We start from the raw sequence: 27,035 nt of genomic DNA on the forward strand, positions 1-27,035 counted from the left end.
CAAACACAGTGCACCCTTAGATGCAATATTTGTTCTCTTTTTTTTTATTGATGTTCTAATAAAAATGTTTAATTGTTCAATGGGGCACTTTTTATTTCAAAGTATCTTCTATTTATTGGTTATATTCAAAATGCCCTAACTGTCAATTTTCATTCAATTTTTACAATTGTAAGAAGTTCAAGCGCTCCGGTCACCAATGACCACCGTGGCGTCACAAGAGAAACCGTGGCCGGTGATACATGATCAACGTGGCAGTCAAAGTATTAATACACACTGAATTATTTAACATACTCCCAGTTTTTTTTTTTAATAATATCGTGTATATATCATTAAACATGAGTTCATAGTCGAAGAACTTCACATATTACTTAGAGTAATAATATTCGACAGGGTTAACATAAACTATTATACTGTATGTAACTGTGAATTACTATTTGATAAATATATTACAATATGAATCGTAATTATTGAACTGTTTGTGTTTTGATATAAACTAACTATCCTTGTACGATTGCAAACTCTGACAAATAACATGATGTCGAAGCTGTTATATAATTTATAAATATGCTTATTCTCTAATATTAGAATTTGGAACACTTTTGTGAGGTTTTAATGAAATGGTGGATGTACAATGCATCAAAATGATATTATAATGAAAAAAAAGAAAAGAAGTTATATACTTTTGTGACTTAGATTTTTACGATTCAATGAAATTATACTAATTACATATGAAAAATATAATTTGTCTTTTATGATCATTATAATTGAGATACGTATTACATCAATAATTTGATAAAGGGGTTTATAATATAATGCTTAATATTTTATCTCAAAAACGAATGAAGATTAAACAGAATTATAATAAATTCTGATCAACTAAATTTATCCCTTAAAATAATATTAAACTAATTAATATTTCTCGATTTTATATTAGTATAATATAAACTAAAACAAACTTTTTTAATTCTATTTAATGATTCCGTACGTAATACGCAAAACAGTGAAACAGTAATTAACCTTTAACTGAACGTAATATGAAAATGAAATTTCACTGTGATATAATTATAATTCAATAAATCTTTGATTTAAGAAATATTTTATCGTCGATAGCGCAAGAAACGCGACATCCGGCCTCAAAAACTATTATAATTACTTCCTCCTAGTTGAGAGCTGAAGCCTCTGTTTGGAGAATATCCAGGCCTGAAGTTATTACCCAAACCTAACAATATAAATCTTTAATTAATATTTGCTGAATATAACAAAATTGTAAAAATTTAATAAGGATGAGAATGTTAAAGAATAGATAATAATAAAAAAGCAATTAGGAAGTACCTCCACAGAAATTTCCAATACCACCCAGAGACATTCCACTTGAACCACCAGTTGAATTTAGGAATAATTCAATATACCTATGAGACATATGGCTTTTGTCCTATAACAACATTATGACAGAAGATGATTAGTACATAAAATTATTAATTGAAAATCACAATATCAATTATATTTATTCAAATAACCTTAGACATGGCTTTAACAGCCTCCTCATGAGTTGCAAACTCTACATCTGCTTCTCCAGAAGGACGTCCACCATTTTCAAGAATAATTCGAACATTTACCGGTTCGATAGGTCTGAAGAACTACAATTATACAGCCAAATTTCATTATAAAAATGTTAACTGAATAAAATGTTCTACATTTATTTCATTCAATTATAAACTTACATCAGCTATATCTTGTTCAGTAGCTTTAAATGGTAATCCACGCATGTGTATACTATGAATACCGGAATTACCACCCCATGTATCACCGCTGCCTCTGAAGTTCCCACCTTTCATGTCCAAACCACCTCTCATACCCATGCTTCCTCCGCGTGAATCGAAGTTATTACCACTTCCCCATGGACCACCATCAAAGTCTAAAACATATTAAACAATAATAAGAGAAAAATGATGTAATAAGTGACATTTCACATTTTAAATAACTAACGAATTCGTGTAGTACCTCTATTTCTAGAACCTCTGCTATTATTGCTAAAACGATTCATCCCTCCGAAACGAGAGCCTCGGTCATAGGGTGCTGGTCTCTGATTGAAACCACCCATTGGCCCACCTCGCATTTTCGGTCCAATGCTAGCACGTACTTCGGACAAACTGCTTCGGAAGATTTCGATGTATCTGTTAAGATTAATATTAATTATTATTATTTTCGTTTAAATATTATTGCCGTTCATATAGCCGGCTTGCCTTCTCAAATAAGAGAAAATTTAATGCAAAAATATCAATGAGCATAAAATTTTAATTTTAGAGCGCACTTTTAAACGAAGACGGATATAAATAGGAAATACAAATGTTGAAAATAACCTTTCGCGTAACGGAACTAAACAATTATTGTTCCAATATAAAAAATTAGGAGATAAATGAAAACAAAAATAAAATAAAAAGAAAAACGATGTGATTCGAAGAAAAAATCCATACTGAGAATTTTGTAATGGATTAACTGTTCATACTACACCTCCACATATTTATTAAACCTGTGTGTAGATACCCTCCCTCGGTGACATTGCATTCTGATGTATCTTATGTCACCCTAGCCATTGAGATGCTGATGATCTTCAGGTATATGACAATTACAATTGCACTTTATGCAACTCAGGAGAGAAAGAGAAAGAGAGAGTGGAAGAAAGATAGGGAAAACAATATATAAGTATCGAGAAGCGATACAATTAAAAGAAAGTACTCCGAATTTAAATATTTAATTTAAAAAAAATAGAAAGAAAGCTAAAATAATTGAAGTTAGCATATCTTATAGTATGACAATGATAATAAAATATTTCCGTGCAATTAACGAGCTGTATGTATCAACTATAAATAGTGATGTTACAAAAGAAAAACTGTGCAAAGCCTTTGAGTTCAAATTATTACATTGTCTCGCATAAAACGTACAATTGTGCAATTGTCAAACAGGTGTGCCAAATTAGATCGATGATTACTACCTCCGTAGCGCCCACCCATCCTGGGTTAGCCCTACCCACCTCCCATGGGATTTGGTGACGATGTAAGGGGGTACCTCCCGCCCGGCACCCACCCATAGGTATCAGTTGGGCCAACAGTACTTTCGCTTACGTACCACTAACTTTCTTTTATTCGTGTTTAGGAAGAGAAGCAGTTTCTTTATACAATTAATTTCTATAATAGCATATGAATAGAATAATACGAATGCAAAATTAGTAAATACGTTTTAATAATATAATTCATTCTAGATTATTTGCAGTAATAAATAATTTCATATAATAGTTTTCTGTTTGTAAAATAAAATATTAAAGAAACTGCATCTATATAAAAACTCGCTCCCGCTATTTACTAACAAAATTTATATACCTACATGTACTACAATCATAAAATGATATTGAAAAGTCATAAGTATACCCAAACCCAGCTAGCGTCAGTGCCCCACCTGTGTCCTATCTTTTCCTTGTGTTTCTGCAGAGCGCGCTCCGCAACATCTTTGTTAACAAATTGAACGTAAGCCTCCCCAGTACTGCGGCCCGTGTAGTCTGTCGGTAGTGAAATCCCGTTCGGCAATATCTCCAACCCTGACCCACACATAATCAAACATCGACATTGTAGCGTAACACCCATTATTAATTATAGTATCGTCAGTTTATTTAAAACCCTTATAAGGAAGCAAGATTTAAAATATCCTTTGCACATTATGTGCAAAACGTCTCGCTCCAGAAATATAGACATTTTTTGTCAATTAAGTCAAAACAGAAGAAAATGTTAACTATGCCGAAGTTAAGAATTAAGTTCTATATACAAAACATAAAAATATAAATAAAATGAATATAAGGACATTTTTATACAATTATATAAAACACACATGGAAATTATAATAAATGTTCCTTTTCCAAGTCTATAAAGGATTATAAAGCATAGGGACTTTACTTCCTTAAATCTTAACTAAGGCCATCTGATGATTATAGAAACACAGAGACACTGCTTGGGACGGGCATAAAACGAATTTTATACTTTTATATGTAAAACTAGTGAAATATTGGACACTTTTATTGTAATATGTGTATTATTTTGCCAGATACTTTTATTCCCATATTTATTCTCTAATAATTTAATTCTAGGATATATGTCTCTTGTATATTAATTTGCAACATCTATGTACATTCTTTTAAATTATGAAGAGATAAAAAGCTGTGCTGTTTATATACTTCATATGTATCATAACCATCAAAAGCATTTAGTCCCTGTGGTTCAAGATTTTTATTTGATTAACAAAAATCAAACGATAGGGAAATAATTTTATTATAAAAAATAAAAGAAAAAACAAAACACATTGATCGCCAATAAGGTGTAAGTGAATTTCTAGTAATATATAATATAAAAAAATGAATAAAGATACAGGTTTGAATGTATGGTATAAAATACCTGAGAAGAACTGAGCAATTTCTTCTTTGGAACAGCCAAATGGTAGACCACGTAGTCTCACGCAACCATCATCCATGGCATTCTCTAGGTTCATACCGCTTCTCTTGACTACCCACTCCATTTCACCTCTTTTTGCTTTAAAGACTATAATGAAAGACATATTTTATTATATATCTTTTAAATATTTTTATCTTTATATGTTTTATAACAAACCTTCTATATAACGATGACCCATATGATCCCTATCTCTTTTACAAGCTTTTTCAATATCTTCAAGTGTGTCCATTTCTACATAAGCCTCTCCACTTGGACGGCCTTCTCTTGACATTGTCATATGTACACCATTTTTACCATTTGTAATAGAACAATCACTAAAGAATTTCATGATTTCATCAACAGTAGTAGACCATGGAAGCCCACGTAGTTTAACAACATAGCCTTCATCATCATGGTCTCCACTTCCATTGGACATGATTGCAGTCTAAAATAAACTATGTTATAATTTGTATAAATATATCCTGATGTTTTCTATATATTATAAAATATCAAATCGAAAACAATATAAATACGTAGCATGATTATTTTATAATTATTATTTATTTTTAAAGTACAATATACTATAACAAATAGTTGTATATTATTTGCTCCTTTTTACTTTTTTTATTCTTTAAATTTTCGCTGTATTTAAAAGATATTGCATCATTTATGTAATAGAAAAGTTATGAGAACAGTCATTCAAGAATTTGAAGGTCAATAATATCCAACAAAATAATAAAATAATGTGAAGATATAGCATTTCGTAACTTGTTATTGAGATTCCAAGAATAAAAAAATAAATAAATATATACATATATACGTAAAAAAATGCAACATTACAATATAGTCGGAAGAAAAGTTTGAAAAAAAGATATTTCTTTACCGAAGAATCGTTCGTATCGGTAATATGCTAGTCTTTGTTTTATGCCACCAAAATATATTCATTTCATATATTGTAGATATTATTATTCATACTTACGGTTTCTTAGTGTTGATCTACAACTTAGAATTAAGTTTAATTGACAGCAAACGCTTAGCCAACGCCACGCTCTGCAAAACTATCTGCAAAATGGCGTTTATCCTAACGAAACTAATGGCTGGTTTATAAACATAAATGTACTACATTGTAACATTATGGTATATAAAATCCCTAGTTTCTTTAGAATTTATTTAAGTTTTATAAAAATTAAAGTAACATGTACTTCAACTAAAAATATTTTATTAATATGCGAAAATAGAAATTATAAAAGATTAAAATTATTGCTTTACGAATACACTTGTCATACGAAACGAACATATTTCATCAATTTAAATAAAAAATTGCAATTATATTATAATTAAAATGTAATATATTCTTTTCAAATATAACGAAATGTATTAATATTACAAAAATTTAGATGATTAGAAATACGGTTGTGAATCTGCTCTAAAATTTTTTACGTTAACTTTAAAAAAAATCCATTTTGGAAAGACAAGATCGAAAAAGAACATGATTGAAGCAGGATAGAGTTGTTGAGAAAGTGAATAATTCACTGGTTCGGAGCATGGGTAGGAATCTAAAGAAAAATACACATTAGAAGTTCATAAAATTAAAAATTCGCGCCAGTAATATTAGAGAAGATTTGTAGTCATATTTGAAATGCATTAAGGCGAATACGCAATACTAATAAGTCCTCCATATTAGCGTTCCTAAATTCATTTAACTTTGACAATCTATATTTTTTACCTGCTATATCGATCGTGCTACACATAGTAAAATATTTGGACTATAGTTACTTAAATAGTATATCGATGTAATTTGCGATTTTCGCAGAGGCTAAGACATTTTAAACGTCGAAATGATATAAATCATAAAGTAATAGGAAAAATTAGAAACTGTGTGTCTGCGATCACGTCTGTATAGAGGTCGTGACCGAATCTAAAGAAGTAGAATCCCGTTCAACAGTGGAAGGATTGAAGTCGAGGTGATCGCAGAAAAGGTAGTTGACAAAACGTCTATCGTGCTGTCGCGGGAGAGAGTGTATGGTGCATGTTAAGAAGGATCGTTCGCAGCTTATAATCTTATAATATTGTAGAATATTGCAAAAATCAACGACACGTGCAACCGTGTAGCAGTAAATTGAATTTCACCGACAGGTCATCCAGGAGTGCACAATGAGCTTCCTATTGTAAGTTTTTTTCCGTTTCCAATGAAAATCGACTTTTACTCTACTATAACGCTTTTACCTTTTTGATATCGCAACATTAAATTTCCGATGCATTAAAAAAAGTAAACTTACCGAACACTCAATGTTTTCCTGTTAATCGATCGCCTGATATCGCACCAATGTTATTTGCAAGTGACAAATGACAGCAAAGAAGGAATCGATGATTTGTTACCATAGACCGATCGGAGTGAGGGCAGATATTGACAGAAACTGGTCAACCAGTTTCGTAAATATTACCTTCTCGGCTAATTTAGGTAACCGACCCGATGTACTCTTGAATTCGTGTACATCGCGATCGACCAATCTGTGGATATCTAAAAATAGCACGATGCCATAATTTCTTTGAAAAATCCTCCGTTTTCACACGATCTTCAGCCCTCTCTTTTAGCTAATGCTTTCACTCGTGCTCTGTTGCACGCGCGCATATTCGTCACACGTCAAATTAATCGCCACGGGACATATCTTATCGCAGCGGATTGCACCGTGGAAGTAGAATTTTTTTAAATGCTCCTGATGCGATATCGAGCAAGTTCTTAGTTGCAATTGTGGCCGATCGATTTGTCATATCCGCCCTAAACATCGTTTTGGTCACTCGTTAAATTTATGCGTTTCCTGTATTTGTATTTCGAATGATACGTACGATCAACTGATGTTTGTTTTCGTCTTTAATCGAATTGCGAATATGATTTATAATAAAATGCTTCAATCTGTAAACAATTGAACATATAAACAAAAATGTAAAAAATATAGGTACAAATAGAAATTTTCTAATTCTGATTGTGTTTTTTACTAATATAGAAATTAATACAAATGTCTAAAAATTAACTATTATTGAAATATATTTGTATGGCTTTTTAAGTGGAAGCAGGTCTTCGAAAACCTTTAAACCAAAGAAGAATATCCCTGAGGGAACTCATCAATATGACTTGATGAAGCATGCAGCAGCCACTCTAGGCTCTGGAAATTTGAGACTTGCAGTTATGCTCCCAGAAGGTGAAGATTTAAATGAATGGGTTGCAGTAAATAGTATGTATTACAAGCATATTATTGTATATTTCAACTTGTAGTAATTAACAAATTACAACTAACATTTTTATATTGTTCCAGCTGTTGATTTTTTCAACCAAATCAATATGTTATATGGCACTATTACAGAGTTCTGTACAGAAGAAAGTTGTCCCATTATGTCTGCAGGACCTAAATACGAATACCATTGGGCTGATGGGCATACTGTGAAAAAGCCAATTAAATGTTCCGCACCAAAGTACATTGATTATTTAATGACTTGGGTGCAGGACCAGTTAGATGATGAAACCCTATTTCCTTCAAAAATCGGTCAGTCACATTATCTTGTTGGATAAGATAATTTTGTATTTGATATACTGATAAAATTATAATCTCTTAGGAGTCCCTTTTCCAAAAAATTTCTTGTCCATTGCCAAGACAATATTGAAAAGATTATTCAGAGTGTATGCACATATTTATCATCAACACTTCAGCGAAGTGGTTCAACTTGGTGAAGAAGCGCATTTAAACACTTCATTCAAACATTTTATCTTTTTTGTTCAGGTAAAGTACTCAAAACTAAATGAACCTTCAACAAATATAGATATGCTCCATTATGATCTTTTATTACTTTCGTTTGTTGTAGGAATTTAACTTGATAGAAAGAAGAGAATTGGCGCCATTGCAAGAATTAATAGAGAAGTTAACAGCGAAGGACGCCCGATGAACGATTTTGATCGTCAATCGAAAACTCCTCCAAAGACTCTCACCCGTGCTATCTTTTTAATCAAACGTGTAATTGTGCATGTTATTTATCTAATCCAATTCATTGCTAACGCGATCATCGCCTCGAAGCAGGAGTCACTGGTATTGTACTACATAACATATTTTATTCATTTACAAAAACGAGTGACTGATTTACGCATTTTATAACGAAGACAAATCTCGATAAAAACAGAGTTTTGTCTATTTGGGAGATCGATGAAATTACAGAGTAAAGATCGATAGGGTGAGGATTATTAACGTAGACTTTTGTAAAATAGTTATACATTCGATACAATTCGTCCGTTTTATTTTACATCTTGAAAGAAGGAAAAAATTGTTGTTTCTTAAGTAGTCGAGATGTTTTGTGGTGAATTGTAATTTATTACGAGTAACGAATTTTTATACTCGGAACTTTGAGAACAAAGATTAGCGGTGAGAGACGAAAAAAATAATTCATATCGACTATATAAAATGGATTACATTTTTAAAAAAACGTTAGAAACAACGATTACACTCGGTCTTACGTTTCTTATTCTCATTGTTTGTGATTATCTTTCGTAGTATTGCACATTATGCTGTTTTATTGTAAAAGTTCGAGAAATATCGTAACTTTTATAAATAGAAACGATACTATGCGTAATGTCTGAAAATAAGAATGCTCTCGATAGCATTTCTATATTCTTTTTTTTAAATTTGCGACAACTTCGTGAAAACTTTGCGCCTTTGATTATCGACATGAATTGGTACAACCTGATATTGAACATTTTATATCACTGCTAAACTATACATTGTTAGTACATAACATTATTAAGTTAATATTACGCTATTTACATTAAACTTCATACTATGTAATTAGTTTAGACGATTATTATCATCGTGTCAAGCGCTTGCAATAGAAATTATTTATAGCGTTAGGGATTTTATACGCACCATATCTTTTATTCTTTATACGAGTGAATTTTTGAGTCTGTTCTATTTTAGGAAGCATGTTATATTATATTTAAGCCGTTTGCGTCGCATTACTGGGAAAGTTCTTTTTGCATTTCAGCTTTTTTTATTTTTAGTATTTTATGTAAAAATGATTGCTTCTCGTACGTTATAAAAACATTTGTACATGAATATACCAAAACTTAATAACTTCATTTCTAAGTATAACATAGATTCGATTCAAAACATGTTTTCTAAAGAAGTTAGAATTAATTCGATGGATACAGGGTATCCCAGGAGAAACGCAAAGGGCAAACATTTTCGTATAAATAATACTAAATATGTGATGTGCATAGTCACAGTATACACAATCACATATGATTTATTTAGCTATTAAGAAATCAATTTTGATATATAGAAATGTCAAATAGAACGTATATTCGTTTATAGCGCGTTCAGCTACGTACGATAGTTTTCTCGCTTATAGCAGAGATGAGATGTTAATATATATACATATATATTAATGTAAATGCTTGCTGTTTTCACGCGCGGTGAAACTGCACCCGTTGCATTCGAATATTTAAATGGATGCATTGTATTCGCTTGTAACTAGAAAATACTCCTCAGATAGTTTCTGTTCATACACTGTGCCCTTTGCTGTGATGATCGGACTTTTGCATTTCTGTGTAACGAGCTACATTTACGTATGGCGGGGTGAAATTTTAACTAAGTTTTCGTACTGCTATTCATGTAAGTGGCTATCGTTTGAATGGAGTAATATAGGAGGATAAGAAGTTATTGCTTATACGATCATAAGACATACGTTTGCTTTCAATGGACCAGGCTATTTTGTGATAAGTAACGCATAAAGTGATTACTGAATCAGAAGAGATACAAGGAGATGTAGTGGCTGTACCTTTCTTTGATATCTTTCATTTAAGATCTTGATAAGAGAAGTCCAGAAATATTCGTTTAGTATTATATCTAGTATAAAAATGTCAATACAATGTTGTTCATTATGATTCATGGTTTACATATACAATGACTATTTTATATGCAAATTGTGAATTAGGTGTTGTTATGTGAGTCTAAAGATTGCTTGTCATTTAATATACCAAAAAGGTTAATTCAAGTCATTCAAATCATTTAAAAAAATCATTTCTTCTTTTAACAATTAAATGTTAATCAGAAGGGACAAGGACAGGTAATGAAATTTATAAAAAGTGAAATTGACCAACTTGTTTTCCGAAAGGTTCGTACGTTTCCAAGTTTCTAATATTGCTCGATTTGTTGTCAAATTTTAAATAACTAATTGGAAATAACGCATCTAGGATTTTTGATAAAAATTTAATATATCTAAAAGGAGGAACTCGTCTACTATCGCAATTCTCCTTGTATATCTTATCAGTTTAGCGACTATATATGAAAAACTTGTCTCAAAACAGTCTAATATTATAATGCAGCGAGCGGAAACATTAATGGAATTTGAAATCGCGACATAGATTGCAAGTTGTTAGCATTCGAAACGAATGAAAGGAACAAAATGTTATTTTTTTATAATAAGAAAAAATGGTCTGCTATTATTTAACAGGCACTGATTAGAGTTTTTGCTTATCTCTCTCGCGTTGGCGTATAAACGATCGAAACATTATATGAGGTTGCTCGATGTGATATCACTTTTCATATAAATCACGAGGATCAATGAGAAATTTCACGAGGTCCAGGACTAATATAAATGTATTTTATTATAAACAATATAAACGAATTAGCTTTCGTAATAACCTAAATATATACCGATAGAGGAAGGAAAGGACGAACGAGAGGAAATAACTAATAGAAATGGAATAGAATGGAACAAGTTTCAAGGGAGAACGATTACGAGATAGGCTTTCTTCCGCGATGGTCTACAGGCGTGTTTCTCAATGTAAAATGAATATAAGTAACAGTAAAAGTAACAATAATAATGGCTCGTATCGACGATAATATTGTATTCAGTACTTAAGAAGACCGGAAGAATTGTACCTTATAGAAAAATGAAAAAAAACTTTTCTCGCAGCAAACAAGCACGATTTCGTCTCTCTCTCTCTCTCTCTCTCTCTCTCTATCTATCTATCTATCTATCTATCTATCTATCTATCTATCTATCTTTCTTAATCACATATTTAGGTTAGAGGGGCGAGATCGTTTGAATATATTACCGTTGTCAGTTAGAAATTATTTTACACACAAGTAACGCTGTTATTAATTACAATTATTCTTATTATTATTTTTATTATTAGTAGTATTATCGATATGATTATTATATACGATACTGACGCTTTTATGGCTATTTATATAATAATTTACACGATTAAATGTCGTTAGATCGGCGTTGAACGATAGCCTTTAACAAAAACAAAACGCACTTGAGTCACCTCTCTTTGTTTCTTTTGACTGAAAATATACGCGAACCCGGTATGTTACATTTTTCGACTGACTTGTTACTTGAAAAGATAAGCGATATTTTATATGATTTCTCTTTAAGCTTGTGCTGTTCTTTTTACTTTTTCTTCTTTTTTTTTTATCTTTCTTGTCTAGAATCTTTTCGAGGATCGTTTCCTTGGCATCGCTGGAAGCTCTTTCATATGATCACCAGTTGAAGAAACGTTTAATTGTTTCAAGATTTTGAATGAGAAAGTAAAGTAAATGTAAGCAGATAAAAGAAGAAAATAGAAAAGCGAAGAGTGCGTGTAAAGAGAGGTTGAATAAAAGATATTTAGGGATTCAGCTAGGTTCTTAGATGTCGAAATTTCTATTTTATGAAAGTATTTACTGTTTTTTTTAGGCAGACAGGAACTACTGGCGCAACTTAAAAATTTAATAATTTGTTAATGATAATTGATTTTGTCTGTGTATCTCAAAGAATAGAAACATATTATTTCAACGATTGATTTTTATTAAGTTTATAAGAGGATTAATTCGGATATTAACTATAAGACAAGTTTGTCATTATGATTGATAGTTGAATAAAAATTGTTTGTTCCTTCAAAACTAAGTGCGAAGAGCTTTCAGGAATACCGATTGTTTACTCGTTATTTTAACGACGCTAGTGATATATCTGTGCAATGTAAATAATATTTTTTTCAAATAAACGAAAGCTCACGCGTAACCGTAAACATAAAACCACTATTTCTTACGAAATCCTTTGTTCCCTTTTCTCTTCCTATTATTTCGAAATTGAAGTTGCTACATCTCACCTTTCACTTTTGTTTTTAATTTACCGAGTCACTGAATATTTTCCATAAGGAGACTCGAAACTGACGCAAAAACATATATATAAATTACATTATTTTTAATTCTAAGAAATGAGATGAATTCTTATATTTTAATTTTAATAAACAAGATTTAATAAATTTTATAATCAAGATTACAAATATTTTTGAAATATTTTCAGAACTTTAATTAAACATCCTAATTTACCTTTAGATCACTTTCTAACATGTGGCTGAATTTGCGAAATCTTGGCACGCAGTTTTCACGCTCACATGGCCTAGTGAAACAGAAAGTTTCGCATTTAATGAAACGCTTGGAACACTGGAAATACAATCCTGTAGAATTCTCAAGGCGTGTTTCAAGCGTAAATCACAAAATATAAAGACCAGAGAACGACGAATGACACGTTAATCATTTCGAGTCGAAGAACGTACGTAACAAGAACATAGCTGCTAATTTATGCTAATCCACTGTTCACACCGATGCTCAAAGTTATTGAGGAAACGAAGAAAACGAAGAATTTCACCACCTGTTATCATATGGAATCTCTTGTTACGTTAAACCATTTGCGAAATTCGATTTGAACATGCCAATTAGCAAAATTACCTAGATATTTCGCGCTCCCTTCTCTCGTCCAACGTTGTTCACGTTTTATTTCATCGTTGTTCGTATCTGATAGGAAAATTGCATCACAATGGTAATTAATGTAATAGTAATATCGCGTCCAGCACAGGATTAAGGGCAACTACGTGCCGTTTAAACGGTATGACAAATTAAAATTAATGGGAAGGCAAAAAGAAACATAAAAATCGTATGCGGTGATATATATTGATTGATAACATTTAAATGAATTGATACGAAAATGGTCGAACAATTTACCCCAACGTGGTCGCAAATGTCTGCACAGCAGTGGGACTACGCGAATCTGCAGAGGTCGGACGAGGACAAAGAAAAGCAAGTGATACTTAGGAGGAATTCGGCCGCCCCACTCGTAACAACTACGAAAACCGTTTTCTTTTTGTACTCGAGTTCCGTGGCAATCTCGAATTAGTCTTGCAACTGCCGTTTATCGTATTCGGTCTCCGTGAAATTCTTGCAGCATCGTGCATCAATGCTACCACGTGGAACGCTTTACTATCTTCAATATGGTAAACAGAAAAATTTTTAATCGGTAGAAAAAATATAACGATATTGTGGAATTGAATAACGCAAGAATTACGCATAAATAAAATCTTATTACCATTTTCTAAGAAATATCTAAGTGTTTTCTGACAGCTGTAAAAATTCCGAAACCTGTTATATTTATGAGTTTCATTAATTTCAACGTTAATCCTTCAAATTCGCGCGTTTCGAGTTGCGAAAAAGATACACGACGAGTGACGAGTACGTGCACGAATAGGGAAAATGCTTGTATTAAATTTAATTTAATAGATTTAATTTTTGATTGTTATTCGAGACGAAGCTCCAAGGATCGTTCTCTCTGTGTGTACAGCGCTTCGAGATAACAAGGATTCGTATGTCTTATGTGACAGGGGAAAAATAGAATAAGATTGTCTATAATTCTTTTGGTTCGTTTCTCTTTCTCACAATTTTTCCGTGTGTTTCTACCTTTTGACGTGATTCCGTGACGAAAAACGACAGGCTGAAGAACGACGATGAAGAGAAACAAGTCCGCGTAAATGAGATTCGAGAAAGCGTTAGACGAACAGCCGTTGACACCAGTCCAGAATTATATTTATATCGATATCATTGAGAATAAAGAATATTTATTGCTAGAAGTTTCATGGAAGTTAAAGAGAACGTTGGATTTCTAAGCGCTATTTTTGTTTGAAGCGAGTTTCAGGGTTTACGAATACGTGGGTCGACTTCCTCAACCTTCGTAGATTTTTGATTGAACACTATTTTCAGGTAAAGGAATTCTAAGCTGATCCGTTCTTAAATTGTACGGGCAATGCCACGTGTAGAGATTACAAAGTTTTGGTAGGTCAGCAAAGCTTGATGTCACGTCGATCATTGCTCGTACAATCTCGTGCAACTGATCTTGTAGCTGGTGATTAAAAGAGAGAGATCTCTGTGCTGCATTTGTATTGAATATAATATATTGAATAATCCTGAAATCTTAGAAAAAATTAGCTAGAAAGATATATGTGTTTCATTAGAAAAAGAAAAAGATAAAGGTCACTTTGACGCGCAACAGAATCGAAGTTAACAGATGAAGAAAACAGAGAATAGGAATTGGATTATGGTAAATAGAGCTCCGAGGCTAACATACGAGCAAAATTGATATCTGTGATTATGAAACTGGCGAAGCAGCAATTACCGTAATTGAATCTCTGCGAAACAATGTTTCGAATAACGTATCATACAATTAAGTTAATACATGTTCCATAACGTATATTCTTCGTAAGATCGTAGCCTTATTCCTTAGTCTAGTTTATTGTGTTAATCGAGTCATTGATAAAGCGAAACATTTTCATTGGTATTAGTTCAGATTCGTATTAATCGCAGATTGAAATTGGTGTCATCAATGTCTATTACGCTGTTTCACCTTATACTACTTACAACATAATCGTGTCTTTATGAAACCGTAAATCAGAAAAATTGTATCAAAAACGAAATTAGTGACGCAAAAATGTATCATTTGCACTATCATTAACGTACAGCTGGCCATTAGCGTTTCGTTTGTATAACATCAGTTACAGTGACAATTCTGTGAGTTTCCACTGAGAATTGAAAATCAGCAAGCGATGTTCGTCGCGTGATATTAGCGTTCAAACTTCGTTGTCGGCTAAATAACATCGTCTGATCATACACAGAATATTCTCCTGTGAAAATTCGTCGTTACCGTTACCACGAAAAGCACGAGTTTAAGCGTCACATTTCACTCAGATTAATCGAATTAGTTAAATTTTCGGTGATACGACTGGAACGAATTGAACACAATAATTCATTATTTAGCTTTATAGATATATATATAATCTGCAATCGAATGAAATTTATTGACTTTTTCAAAATTTTTTTTTAATGTACGGAAACATTCTCTCGCGCGTCAAAGATATTATCTCGATATCCGCTAATATTTTTTGATGTAATTAATACGATTGCGATGATTTATGATGGATCTCCGATTAATCTTGATCGTCGATAATGAAATATCGACCAACAAACTAAATCGTTGAAATAAAGCCATTTGGAAACCACTGTTATTCAATTAATAATTCTTATGTAACTACTGGTTTTTAATAACGTGCGATAAATCATTTGAGATTTTAATCACGACGTCTCGTATTTGACAGACGATTTTTAACAGACTAAGCAAAATAAGACTAGTAAACACCTTGGGAATAGATCGAGACGATTACATCATGATTTAATATTTATTTAAATTCTCGAATGAAAATATGAACAACATCTGAGACACGAAAATACGCGTCAATGTTGAGAAGATGATTTTTTAAATAAATCTGGCATATTCATAGATTATTTACATTTTTAAATTTACAACAGTGATGATGATTTCACGATTTCACGTTTGCTCGAAAGAAGATAGAAAATGTCACGTTCGACAAAGTTAACACTATTATGGTTTGGCACATAACAATGTCTTTGGGGAATGAGAATCTTTTTACAAAATTTCACGATTTCTTGTTTCAAGAAATTTCATGCTCTGTAATTTAATCCTATTCGGTTTTATGCGGCGCAATAACATAGAAACACTCTAATAAACGCGCTAAAGGAAGGAAAGAGACAGCGAACTGACTTATTTCTTGATTTGTTTAATAATTAATATTGGGTCGGCAATTAAGTGATTGCGGGTTTTCTCATTAAATGGTAATGACACGACCTGCAATCACTTAGTTCCCACCCCAATAATTACTTCTTGTTTCGTAAATAGCGAAGTTCCATAAACTACATATCGAGGATTATTTAATCAAAGTGACTCAACGTTTATTCGACAATGTAGAGGATACTTAAACAGGTATATTATTTTTTTCCACGAAGAATGACGAGAGGATTTAATCTATGCAAACAAAAGTGTACTCTGTGCAAAAAAAATAAATATTATGCAATTGTATATTACATAGGAAATTCGTTTCCTTTCGTGAAATTTCTCTTGAATCGCAATGGAATCGTGGCAAAGAAAGAAAAGGAAGAGAAGAAAGGAAGAATGGGAAATGATTCGTCTCAATCGTGTGCAGTATCCAGTAGATTAGGCAAGCCAGACGAAAAAGAGAAGAAGAATTGAGAAGTGGCTATAACTCAGCATGAAGACAAACGAATGAAATTGACATCACTTTCTGGTCTAGACGAATAAAAACAGGAAAATGATCATAAAAGCAAGAGGACGTATCAATTGAATGGATAAATTAACCGTTTGTGTAAATTCTAAAAATAAGAATTATCAAGAAGCCGCAGACGAATTTATCGAGGATGATATTTTTCTGCGAATGAAGATAATGAGATATCTGGGAGGAAGATTGAAATATCAAAACATACAATAAAGTATATAGAGCCTAGGAATTTGTTTGTTTAATTCCACTTTAATATTCGAATATTTAACGCCAATTTAATATTACAATATTTATTTATTATTATTTTCTTAAATATTTAATTGGCTCAGGAAAGAAGTTTTATTTGGGTAAGCAAGAAATTGATGTTACAGATATTATAAACGAAGATGAAAATGTAATCGTCTCTTCGGTCAAACAGCATGGGCCTTAATTATTATTCCAACGAATAGGAATAAAATTTCCATTCTGTTATAATATCATTAGAACATCTACAAGCGAATACAATCTAGTCATTAATTAGAAGATTTATTGATTGAGTTGTTAACAGATATATTAGACGTTAATGCCTATTATATAATATTTTGCATGAATTATTATCTTCGAAAAATATTGAATATCTGTCCATGAATATACATTTTCTTGTTAATGATCACTAAATTATAGAATACGAAATTATTGATAATCTTCTTTTTCTATTTAGCCACACCAAAAGATGGCCGAGGGTTTCACAAAACGCCCCACCACGATGATTTTTCGCTTAAGTATGCCACTTATGCGCCAGGATCGTTTAGTCCAAAACTATCAACCACTACTCTACTTACGACTACTTCAATCACGTAACGGTAAAAAAAGAACGATAACAGGAAAAATAGTGAAAATACAGGTGTATAGCTTCACTATCGTACATTAAACGTTCGGACATTCCAAATTATCGCTGATATAGAAAACGTAGGTATAAAGCTCTTTGATCTAATGTTCGCTGCTGATCTCGCAACCATATACCTATGGTTAGTAGTTATCGATGAAAGCAATGATTAATATCAATTAATACGAATAGAAGGGCATAAAATTAAATGAAGTAAATGAAACGGAAAAGTGAATGAGAATCGCTTCTACGGAAGTTACACCTACGTAAGTTAAGTGGTTTTAAAAGCGTATCTGTCCGATGTTGAGATGTTAGAACGTTCGGAATACGTATGCGTTCTTCAATCACGTTCTGAAAATTTGCACAGATTTTATGAAACGTCAGCTATTTCTTTGATATAAATATGAAGCTTGATCCACGCTGCTGTGTATCGTGGTGTCTTGTTTCAATTTCAATTTAGCAGAACGTTTCTTTTTTATTCGAGGTGCAAGCGAGAAACATCCTTTGTATAACAATGTCGAGGATGTAATAAAAATATCAATCTTCTTCGACTGGATTGTACCGAGTGTCGAAATACTGCACGGCAGTGTATACAATATGCAGGTACAGAAACATAGACGTTCGATTTAAATTTTACATCGAAATCGAGTGTATATTTGTAATACGCGAGTGTGATCGATAACAACACAAGTGTTTATTTATTCTTTATATAGAAGTTTATTTTACGTGTACTTCTTTATTAGCGTTTATGAAAATGCATGAACGTTCGTTTATATTTTGTGTTCGTCCTTTGTATTGTACATTCAAAGTCAACGACTCACTATGTGTTCGATAATAAATAATCTGATTATCAAACAAAACGAAAAAAAAGGACGTGGAACAGAAGAATTAGTGAATCTAAATTTGAAATTGTCGGTTTGAAAATGATATAAAACTTCAATTTGGAAAACGTGGAGATAAGAACACCGTTAAATCAATTTTCAACGAAGGAGATAAAATACGTTCAGCTTCGTCTGAAACCAGAGGATATGCGGAAAAGATGATCGAGATGCGCTTTGACCGTGGATGCGTTTGATTCGGTGACAACGAAACTAACTATAATAAATCTAATCGGTGAACAATACGAATCAGCAATGATGTAATTTGTGTTCGTGATCACGTATCGTGGAACAGTTATTTCTACGCTAACGATCGGATAATTCGAATAGAAAAACAGGAGGATGAAACTTCTGGATGGCACGGCCTGCCATTGATATATCCAAAAAATCTGGTACAGTACAATTTTTTAGTGAATAACGGCGACCTACAACAAATTTCTGCAAACGATTACTCGAAAGAAGGGAACGATCAGTATGATTTCACAAAACGTAGATAAAAAGAATAAATAGAAAAAAATGCCTTGTAATTAAAAACATCTCCAAGACAGAATTGTACGAAACAGAATTGACAATCCTGATAAAAATATTTTCTAGATTTTGATATATTTTTTTATTGTCTCTTTTGTCAAAAAATTATCAGCTTTTTATATTTTCTTAATATATAACGATTTCTTCTATCAACTTTTGCCTTCATCGTATAATACTAGCCATAATCGAAAACCAATGACTCATTAATGGCTAACATAACATCATTTGCAAGTACGATGCATATAGACATTTTCAACGAGTTGGAATTGCGGCCGAGCAAACACGGGACAACGACTAGGGAAGGATGTTCGTTTAAAGGTTCGCTTTCACGTTCGCTGGAACATGACATTTCCAGAATGTAACGATGTGCATTGATAATCGTAGTTTTCGAAGTTCGTTAAAAATCCTCGAACGAATGTTGTCAATAAAAATTATCGTGTATGTAAAATTGAAAGATCTATTAATCTAAGATCTACCAATGTAAAGAATTACCTAAGACTAATCGAATGTTTAATTACCATTAGCTGCATGTTCAGAATGAGAATAAATAGCTATCAATGAGAAATATTTTGCACGTAAAATTGAAAAGACTCCGCTGCAAAGAATTACCTAAGCTTAGTCGAATATTTAATTAGCGTTAGGTGAATCTTCAAATTATGTGGAGTTTTGCATGTATTGCATTTTGCGTGTAAAATTAAAAATAGTCCTGTGTAAAAACTTACTTAAACTTAAACAAACATTTAACGATCAAAATCCATTAGACAAGACGAAATAACGAAAAATGGATTTAATCTAAACTATTTTCTTTGATATTTATTACAGATAATGTCAGGATCATTTACATAATTTATCGCAGGAATTTACTATACACATCTGCCATATATTCATCCAAGTTATGTCATAAACTCGATTCTCTTCTACATTGAAAATCCTCTGTATTTTATAGTCTCTAACAGACGTCGATGAAGAGGAACGAACGTTTGCTTAAAACAATGTTCAAGTAGTTTAGCAATAGGCTGTTAATAATCATTACTTCCTATGTCGAATTTTCTCTTGATTGTTCGTTTCAAAAGAAACCCTTTGAACGATTCTATACAACGTAAATATGGTCGCAATTAATCGTTCATCGTTGATCGTTAAATTAATTGTGAGATAATCATACGATACTTTGATCCTTCATCTTACGAATTCCTTAAAATTTCGAAGTGAAAATCTAGTTTGAAATGCGAAAGCCTTGAAACAAAAATACCTGTATCTGTTGTAGTTCGATATAACGCATCATTTTATTTAATTATCGTGTCACTAATTTTTATTATCCACCACACTCATTTAATGTTTATTTTTACGATGACCCTTAATTGAACTCTCATTATCAGTTTAATGAACTTCCACTGCGAATGTAGATACGGAAGTTTTAATTAATGTATGCTTTTCTACGTCTCGTCCTGTATTCTCATAAACTGCGTTAAATTTCGTAATACGTAATATGCGAATATAGCAATTTAATTTTATGTTTCTTCTTTCCTGTAGGATACGATATACCAGATGATTCAGAAGTTGCTAAAGTTCTTTGTGTTTATGCTACACTGTATCGTGACGCCAATTTTAAAGCTGCAATACTTTAAGAAGCGGAAACAAATACCAGCGATCAAGAATCGGTTGTTGTTGATTTCAGCGACAGAAATTGCGCGACAGATTCGCAAGAAAGAGGTGAGGACACGATAACGGGTCAACCGACGAATGCAAATTGATTTCTCTTCGATCGCTAATGGCTTTCTCTTTGATCTCGGTGACTTAATTATCGAGCTTTTTAATTTGTCGTTTCGTTTTCATCGATAATAAATTATATCGTTTTCATATTCAAATTTACAAAACAATTTCTAATTTCATCTTCGGAGAAAATTTCTTTCGCCAAATAAATTAAAAATGTTTTTTTCGATGCACAAAAATTTCTTCTTCGAGATTAAGCCGGAAGTGGAACGAAAGAATAATTACGATCTTATCTCTAACGATTCGCAAACGATTAAAAATATCGGCTCTAGCATTGTAACCGGACTGCAAGATATTCGGCTAGAACGACACCTTTTAGGTGTCTTTTAACTCGCTGAAGCCGAAAATTATGCTCGTTTTTCACGGAAATAAGGCGTGAAAAATTTCGGTCCATATGTTCTACCTTTTTTCAAATTTACTACTCTTCAACTACTCTGTGCGCATTTGAATCACGACTATCGGATTAGGATCGAGTTATCTTTTATTTTTTCCCGCGATCGTACAGAAAGCTATAAACGGTGAAAATAAACCGGAAAATTGGCATTTGAAGCACGTGCACGGTTTTACGCGGATTTCTTTCTGGTTAAGACCAAATATTCGTAACGCCGAATTTTCTTGAAACATGTCCAATTTTCGGCTCTAGCGATCTTAAAATGCCCGCGAAAAGACACATTCGCATGAAAAGTTTCGCAGTCCGGATACTATACCTCATGCAAAGTATCTTTTTCGTAGATCAGCAGCGAGGAAGTGGTAAGAGCCTATGTGGAGAGATGCACAGACGTAAATCCTGTGATAAACGCTATCGTCGAGTCGCGTTTCAGCGCAGCCATTCAGGAAGCGCAGGAAGTTGACAAGCTCTTAGCGAGCACCACGAAAACCGAGAAGGAACTTGCTTGTGAGACGCCTCTTCTTGGCGTACCCATAACTGTGAAAGAAAGTTTCGCCGTCGAAGGTTCGTCCAATCTTTTTTAATGGGCCAAATTTTCGTCTAAACGAAGACAATTAATCGAAAGATTGAATCGGATTAATCAGAATAATTGAATACAGATTTCATACAGCTTCTTCATCGTCCGCAGCATTTATCGCAAGGGAAACTACAGCTTATTTTTAAAAACATTCCAAATACAAATATTTTGAAGCTATTTTCAGTTACATTGTGTCGTACGCGTAACTTGCCACGTATATATGTAGTAAAATCGACGGTCCTAGCGTTAAAGAATCCAAAAAGAAAAAGAAAGAAGAAAGAGAAGGAAGTCATTGTCGTAGCTATCGTTCAAAAATTTCCTTAACATCGAAGGTAACAGTTGTCGAAACGAACGAAAGAAATCTTCGTGCGATACTTTTCATTTCAGTCACGCACGACAACGCCTTATTCACTCCCTTCTCTTCGGTGTTTTCTTTTCCTTTTCCTTGAGCAGTCACGATTAAACAGGGCAAACAAACATTTGCATATAACGACACTGATTATAAATGGAAGGTGAACCTATTCGAAGCAACGTCGCGATGATGGTTCGTGTTTCGAATGCGAGGTATGAAAGACCTCGTAACGCGTGTCCCGTACGTTTCCTGCATTCTCGTTTCCATTTTTTGTCTATTCACATATATATTTACACATATATTATTCATATATATTTTTTTCTTCTTCTTTTTTCTTTCCCTTCGTTTAAAACAGCAGACTCGCGCAAATGATTTGTTTTGAGCTCTACATAAAATATCGTCTATGTCGAGTCAGCTTTAATCGCTTAACCATGAAGCTCACGTTGAATCATGAAGAATCATATAGTTACTTCGTCGATAGTTCTTATCGTATCAAAGAAAATATATTTATCGCTCTACGATTTATCCATTTTTCAATATAATTTACTACAATACAATTTAATTGTCCGATAACAAATAGCATCACGCGCATCGTTGAGAAGTAAATCACGTCTGCTTGAAAGAACCGATGACTTATTCAATACGAGTAGAATTAAGTTCATCGAATTCATCCTGTGTCAGGAATGTCGTATATGGCCGGCGTGAAGAAAAAATTTCCACAGAAAGCGACTAAAAACGCAGTAGTTGTTAGTATATTACGCAAGGCTGGCGCTATTGTCCTTCTCGTCAGTAATACTCCCGAGCTATGTCTGAACTGGGAAACTAGCAACAAAGTTACTGGTACTACTAGAAACCCTTATGACACCAACAAGACACCCGGTGGCTCTTCCGGTGGCGAGGTTTGTATTTATTTAAACTGCATTCGTCTTATCACAGAATCACTCCAAGAAACGTGCATCATATTTCTGTATGGAAAACTCCGAGGTCGCTTAGACATCAGATCTAACAGACTTCACATCAGACTTTACGTAAAATGCCGTATACGTCTATTGTTTCGTTCAAAAATAAAATCGACTCTTTCTTTGTTTTATTTCTACTTATAGAAAAAGTAAAGAATAATCGAGTTACAATTATAATACAGCCTCTTGCCTTTGATCCTTCCATTGGTATTTCCTCCTCTCTTTTTGCTTTCTCTTTGTTTCTTGTCCCTTTTTAGGCGGCATAAGATCACAGTCTGATTTCTAATTTTTCGTCCCCGTCGTTCTCTCTTTCTCCTCGTTTTTCATTTATTTTCACGCAGCGTAAGACTATAATTCACCGAATGAAAATTATAACGTGACTTTGCGGTCTCGCCTCCTTTCCCTTCTTCTTTTCTTATTTCTTTTCAGGCAGCACTAATAAGCTCCGCCGCCTCCATCGCGGGCATCGCGTCGGATGTTGCAGGTTCGGCGAGGCTTCCGGCCATGTTCTGCGGTATTTTCGGTCACAGACCCACGTCCGGTAAATCCTGACACTCAGTAAAATATCCATTAACCAAACTCACGATCGTCCTACAAAATCTTCGTCGAATATATATTCCCGTTGATTACATGTCGAATCAGAAAGAATGAAAGATAAGAAAATATCATTTTCACCGTATAAATTTGCTTCGCAGGTCTGATCTCTATAGAGGGCCATAAACCATATTCCAGTGATGAATCATTTGCCCTGTACTGTACACCAGGAACGATGGTCAGATACGCCGAGGATTTGTCTCTTATGATGAAGATAATGTGTCAATCGGAAGAGATGCGGAAGAAGTTCGAGCAGAAGGTTGCTGGACTCTTTATACTACGAAATTTCTGCGCCGTTAAATTCTCAATTCTCTTGTATCTTCCCGTAAACAATCAAAGACTGCGGTATCGTTTATGGACGATATTTATGGACGTATTATGTCACAAACAATATCACAAAAAGCTTTGTGAGAGATGAAGAGTTACAAAGGAACGATTCAAGATTGGACATCGTATAATTTAATTACGGTTTCGTATTATTCGAGCATGTAACGTAAAAACACTTTCGTAACATTTCGTTTATAGCATGCAATGCTTTCTTTACAGTAGTTCTATTTAACAGTAGTTAACATTTTTATAAAATATCGCATGAAGTACGTGAGTATTTCGTTTCTCATTTTTCAACTGTTCGCGTCTCCAGTAAATTTCTGATTATCTTTGCTGAACAGTTCGTGGAATTTCTACTGCTGCAGGTATGTTTGAAAGACATGAAATTCTTTTACCTGGAGAACTGCTACCCGGTATCGGACTCTATAAGCAAAGATGTAAAACAGGCGATGAAGAAGCTGAGGACACACATCGAAACGACGTACGGTTTCAAAGTAGAAAAGGTACTTTATCGGCTTAAGTGCTCGCACGAAGTACGTATATGATGAGTTCATAGAAGAAACAGGCGTTTGAAATTCGATTTATCAATGAATGGTCATTTCAAAACGAATAAATCGTGAAAGAGTATAGGTTCTAAATCTGGCGATTTTCGTGGATTTCGAAATGATAAAAATGAGATAGTTAACTTTAGTCGAAAATATATAATTTTAGGCACAATTACCTGCCATGAAATTTGCGCTTGACATGACAGCGCTCCTACTGTTGATAAATCTCGACGACATCAACGATGATATTAAATGCGCGGTGAGTTACCATTAACACGTTCAGGCCGGTGTCACCCACCGGTGGGCCACGATCTGCGATTCTATCTGGCCGCGGGGGTCATCGGTGGGTTACATCTTTTTTCTTTTTTTTTCCTATTTTAATTTACAAAAATGTAATTTAACGGAAAATGGAACGCGTTAAACACGTTTAACGTCGTGCTTCCTTGAAATCTTTCTAATATAATTAGCAACCAATTATCGCGCAGGGATCGAGTAGATGTCTGTTTGAAGAATTGAAAGCCATTTGTGGCATGTCGCAGAATATGTTGTCTACAATTACGTATATTGTCATGAAATGGGTATATCATAAAGTACCAGAGAGTTATCAGCGCAAAATGTCCGCTAAGAAGGACGAGTTAAAGAAACAACTCGAGGTAAGTAGAGTTTCAAGTAAAACTCGATACAGATGTGTTAACAGGGTTGAAATAATTTCCGAAAAATTCCGTGCATCCTTTACGACAATGTCTGATTTCGAGACAGAGTGTTGTTTCTGTTTTCAAATAACCCTTTACGTATATTTCTTAAAATAAAAGTTGACCATTTTATATCTATCTAAAAACTAACACTTGTTGCGGTATCTTAGACGTAGCTGTTAGTGAACGTATTAATGCTTCCTATTAAAAGTAATGTAACGCTGTTATATAAACTAGGATAGGTGTTACATTGTAGATAGTTTAAGGAGACAGAGCTATCGGTGATGAGAATCGACCGTCGATATTTTTCTACTTAGATGACGGACTGTGATGACCACGTGCAGTTTTTGTAAGGCTGAAGCAAAAAAGAACGTGCATGGGTGTGTGTGTGTGTGTGTGTGTGAGATCGCGTGAAGACAAGAGAGTCTTAGCCAGCGAGTATGAGCGAACGCCTCTTTTTACCTAGCAATAAAATAATAATTCAACTTCCCGTAATAATCATCCGATCTATCATTCCTACAGTAAATTATAAATATTTTTATTATAGGAGCTACTAGGTGATAACGGCGTACTGATATTCCCAACGTTCATATCATCAGCCTATTACTTCAACGAAACCTACACGAATGTCTTGAATTTCATGCATTTGACAGTCGCTAATGTACTAGGAATACCAGCGACACATTGTACGATGGGGCTCAACAAACGGGGTTTACCTGTTGGCTTTCAAGTAAGTAATTTACTTTGTACCTGTGAAATTCAAGCATCAGAGTAATGACATTTCGTACGCACCTTTTTAAGTTCATTGCATAATGCGTTTTCATCCTTATTTGCCTCGTACAGGTCATGGCAAACGCGGGCAACGATCATCTTACGATTGCAGTGGCTAAAGAGATCGACGAAACCTTCGGTGGTTGGCAGCCGCCACCGATGACCGAGCTGCAAGTTTGATTTTCTCTTTGGTCAAGACGATAAAGACTTTAATATGAGGATCCATCGCGACAAATCGAGTGTATTCGACGTGATACGATCGGCGAAGAAACTACGGTAACAAACGTGTGCTTCTTCGTTCAAACGACGAACAATTGCGATACCTCAAACATGAATGAATCTACGATAGAAATTAAGACGTGCAATAAATATAGGCTGTTTTTGTAACACGTGGGGATTGGTCAGTTTGGTCTCTACGCTGAAATAGCTTAAGAATAAGTCGAATTTACAATAGTTGGGAAAAATATTATGAATAAATAATGAAATAAAAATTTGACCTTCGATCGTTGTTAGTTTCTCAATCATCATGCGCGCCAGTTTAAAAAGTTATTAAACTGTTCAAAAAGTTAACGAACAATCAGAAGAATTGGAGTAAAAAGTATTACGTTTGTATTTCAGGATTCTGTACGTACATCCGCAAAAAGATTCAGTCTCATGTAACTGATAGCTGATCTAAATAAAATTTCTAAAAATAATTTGCATTTATTTTTATTACGTAAAAATTTTCCTCCTCGCTGCTCTCTTAACTCTAATTGAAGCTAATCGTGCATATTTTGCAAATAATGAATAATTCAGTAAAAGAATTAAATCATGCGTAGATCAATTTACATAACTTAGCGGACAACGATAAAATTACACCACTTCCA

General features: G+C 33.4%; 3 protein-coding genes across 10 annotated transcripts; 2 read left to right on the forward strand and 1 right to left on the reverse strand.

Moving 5' to 3' along the window:
• Positions 1–88: 88 nt before the first annotated feature.
• Positions 89–6,887, reverse strand: LOC122573556 (heterogeneous nuclear ribonucleoprotein H). 3 transcript variants are annotated; one of them, XM_043740074.1, is made up of 10 exons: positions 6,755–6,887; positions 5,455–5,537; positions 4,653–4,930; positions 4,440–4,583; positions 3,454–3,592; positions 2,002–2,174; positions 1,722–1,915; positions 1,518–1,637; positions 1,333–1,432; positions 89–1,219 (listed from the first exon to the last, which is right to left on the reverse strand). In XM_043740074.1, the coding sequence occupies exons 3-10, from the start codon at positions 4,909–4,911 to the stop codon at positions 1,134–1,136; spliced, it is 1,215 nt and encodes a 404-aa protein (XP_043596009.1). In that variant the 5' UTR covers positions 4,912–4,930; positions 5,455–5,537; positions 6,755–6,887; the 3' UTR covers positions 89–1,133. The 3 variants fall into 3 exon arrangements, with proteins under 3 accessions (XP_043596009.1, XP_043596008.1, XP_043596011.1); XM_043740073.1 differs by lacking the exon at positions 6,755–6,887 and having other exon boundaries at positions 5,455–5,622; XM_043740076.1 differs by lacking the exon at positions 6,755–6,887 and having other exon boundaries at positions 4,653–4,920; positions 5,455–5,621.
• LOC122573558 (MOB kinase activator-like 1) lies at positions 5,876–12,534 on the forward strand. Of its 2 annotated transcripts, none has more exons than XM_043740079.1 (5): positions 5,876–6,643; positions 7,542–7,708; positions 7,790–8,017; positions 8,088–8,251; positions 8,334–12,534. In XM_043740079.1, exons 1-5 carry the CDS (start codon positions 6,630–6,632, stop codon positions 8,412–8,414), a joined length of 654 nt encoding a protein of 217 aa, XP_043596014.1. In that variant the 5' UTR covers positions 5,876–6,629; the 3' UTR covers positions 8,415–12,534. The 2 variants fall into 2 exon arrangements, with proteins under 2 accessions (XP_043596014.1, XP_043596015.1); XM_043740080.1 differs by lacking the exon at positions 5,876–6,643 and adding an exon at positions 7,295–7,432.
• A 315-nt stretch (positions 12,535–12,849) lies between these two features.
• On the forward strand, positions 12,850–26,875 carry LOC122573554 (fatty-acid amide hydrolase 2-like). Of its 5 annotated transcripts, XM_043740062.1 has the most exons (12): positions 12,851–13,779; positions 17,624–17,871; positions 20,725–20,904; positions 21,697–21,916; positions 22,963–23,180; positions 23,670–23,781; positions 23,936–24,093; positions 24,527–24,664; positions 24,873–24,965; positions 25,192–25,359; positions 25,946–26,128; positions 26,242–26,875. In XM_043740062.1, exons 3-12 carry the CDS (start codon positions 20,740–20,742, stop codon positions 26,347–26,349), a joined length of 1,563 nt encoding a protein of 520 aa, XP_043595997.1. In that variant the 5' UTR covers positions 12,851–13,779; positions 17,624–17,871; positions 20,725–20,739; the 3' UTR covers positions 26,350–26,875. The 5 variants fall into 5 exon arrangements, with proteins under 5 accessions (XP_043595996.1, XP_043595997.1, XP_043595999.1 ...); XM_043740061.1 differs by lacking the exon at positions 17,624–17,871 and having other exon boundaries at positions 12,850–13,779; XM_043740064.1 differs by lacking the exon at positions 12,851–13,779 and having other exon boundaries at positions 17,624–17,765.
• The last annotated feature ends 160 nt before the right edge of the window (positions 26,876–27,035 follow it).

This window comes from Bombus pyrosoma, linkage group LG12 (genome assembly GCF_014825855.1).
Source record: "Bombus pyrosoma isolate SC7728 linkage group LG12, ASM1482585v1, whole genome shotgun sequence".
Lineage (NCBI taxonomy): Eukaryota > Metazoa > Arthropoda > Insecta > Hymenoptera > Apidae > Bombus > Bombus pyrosoma.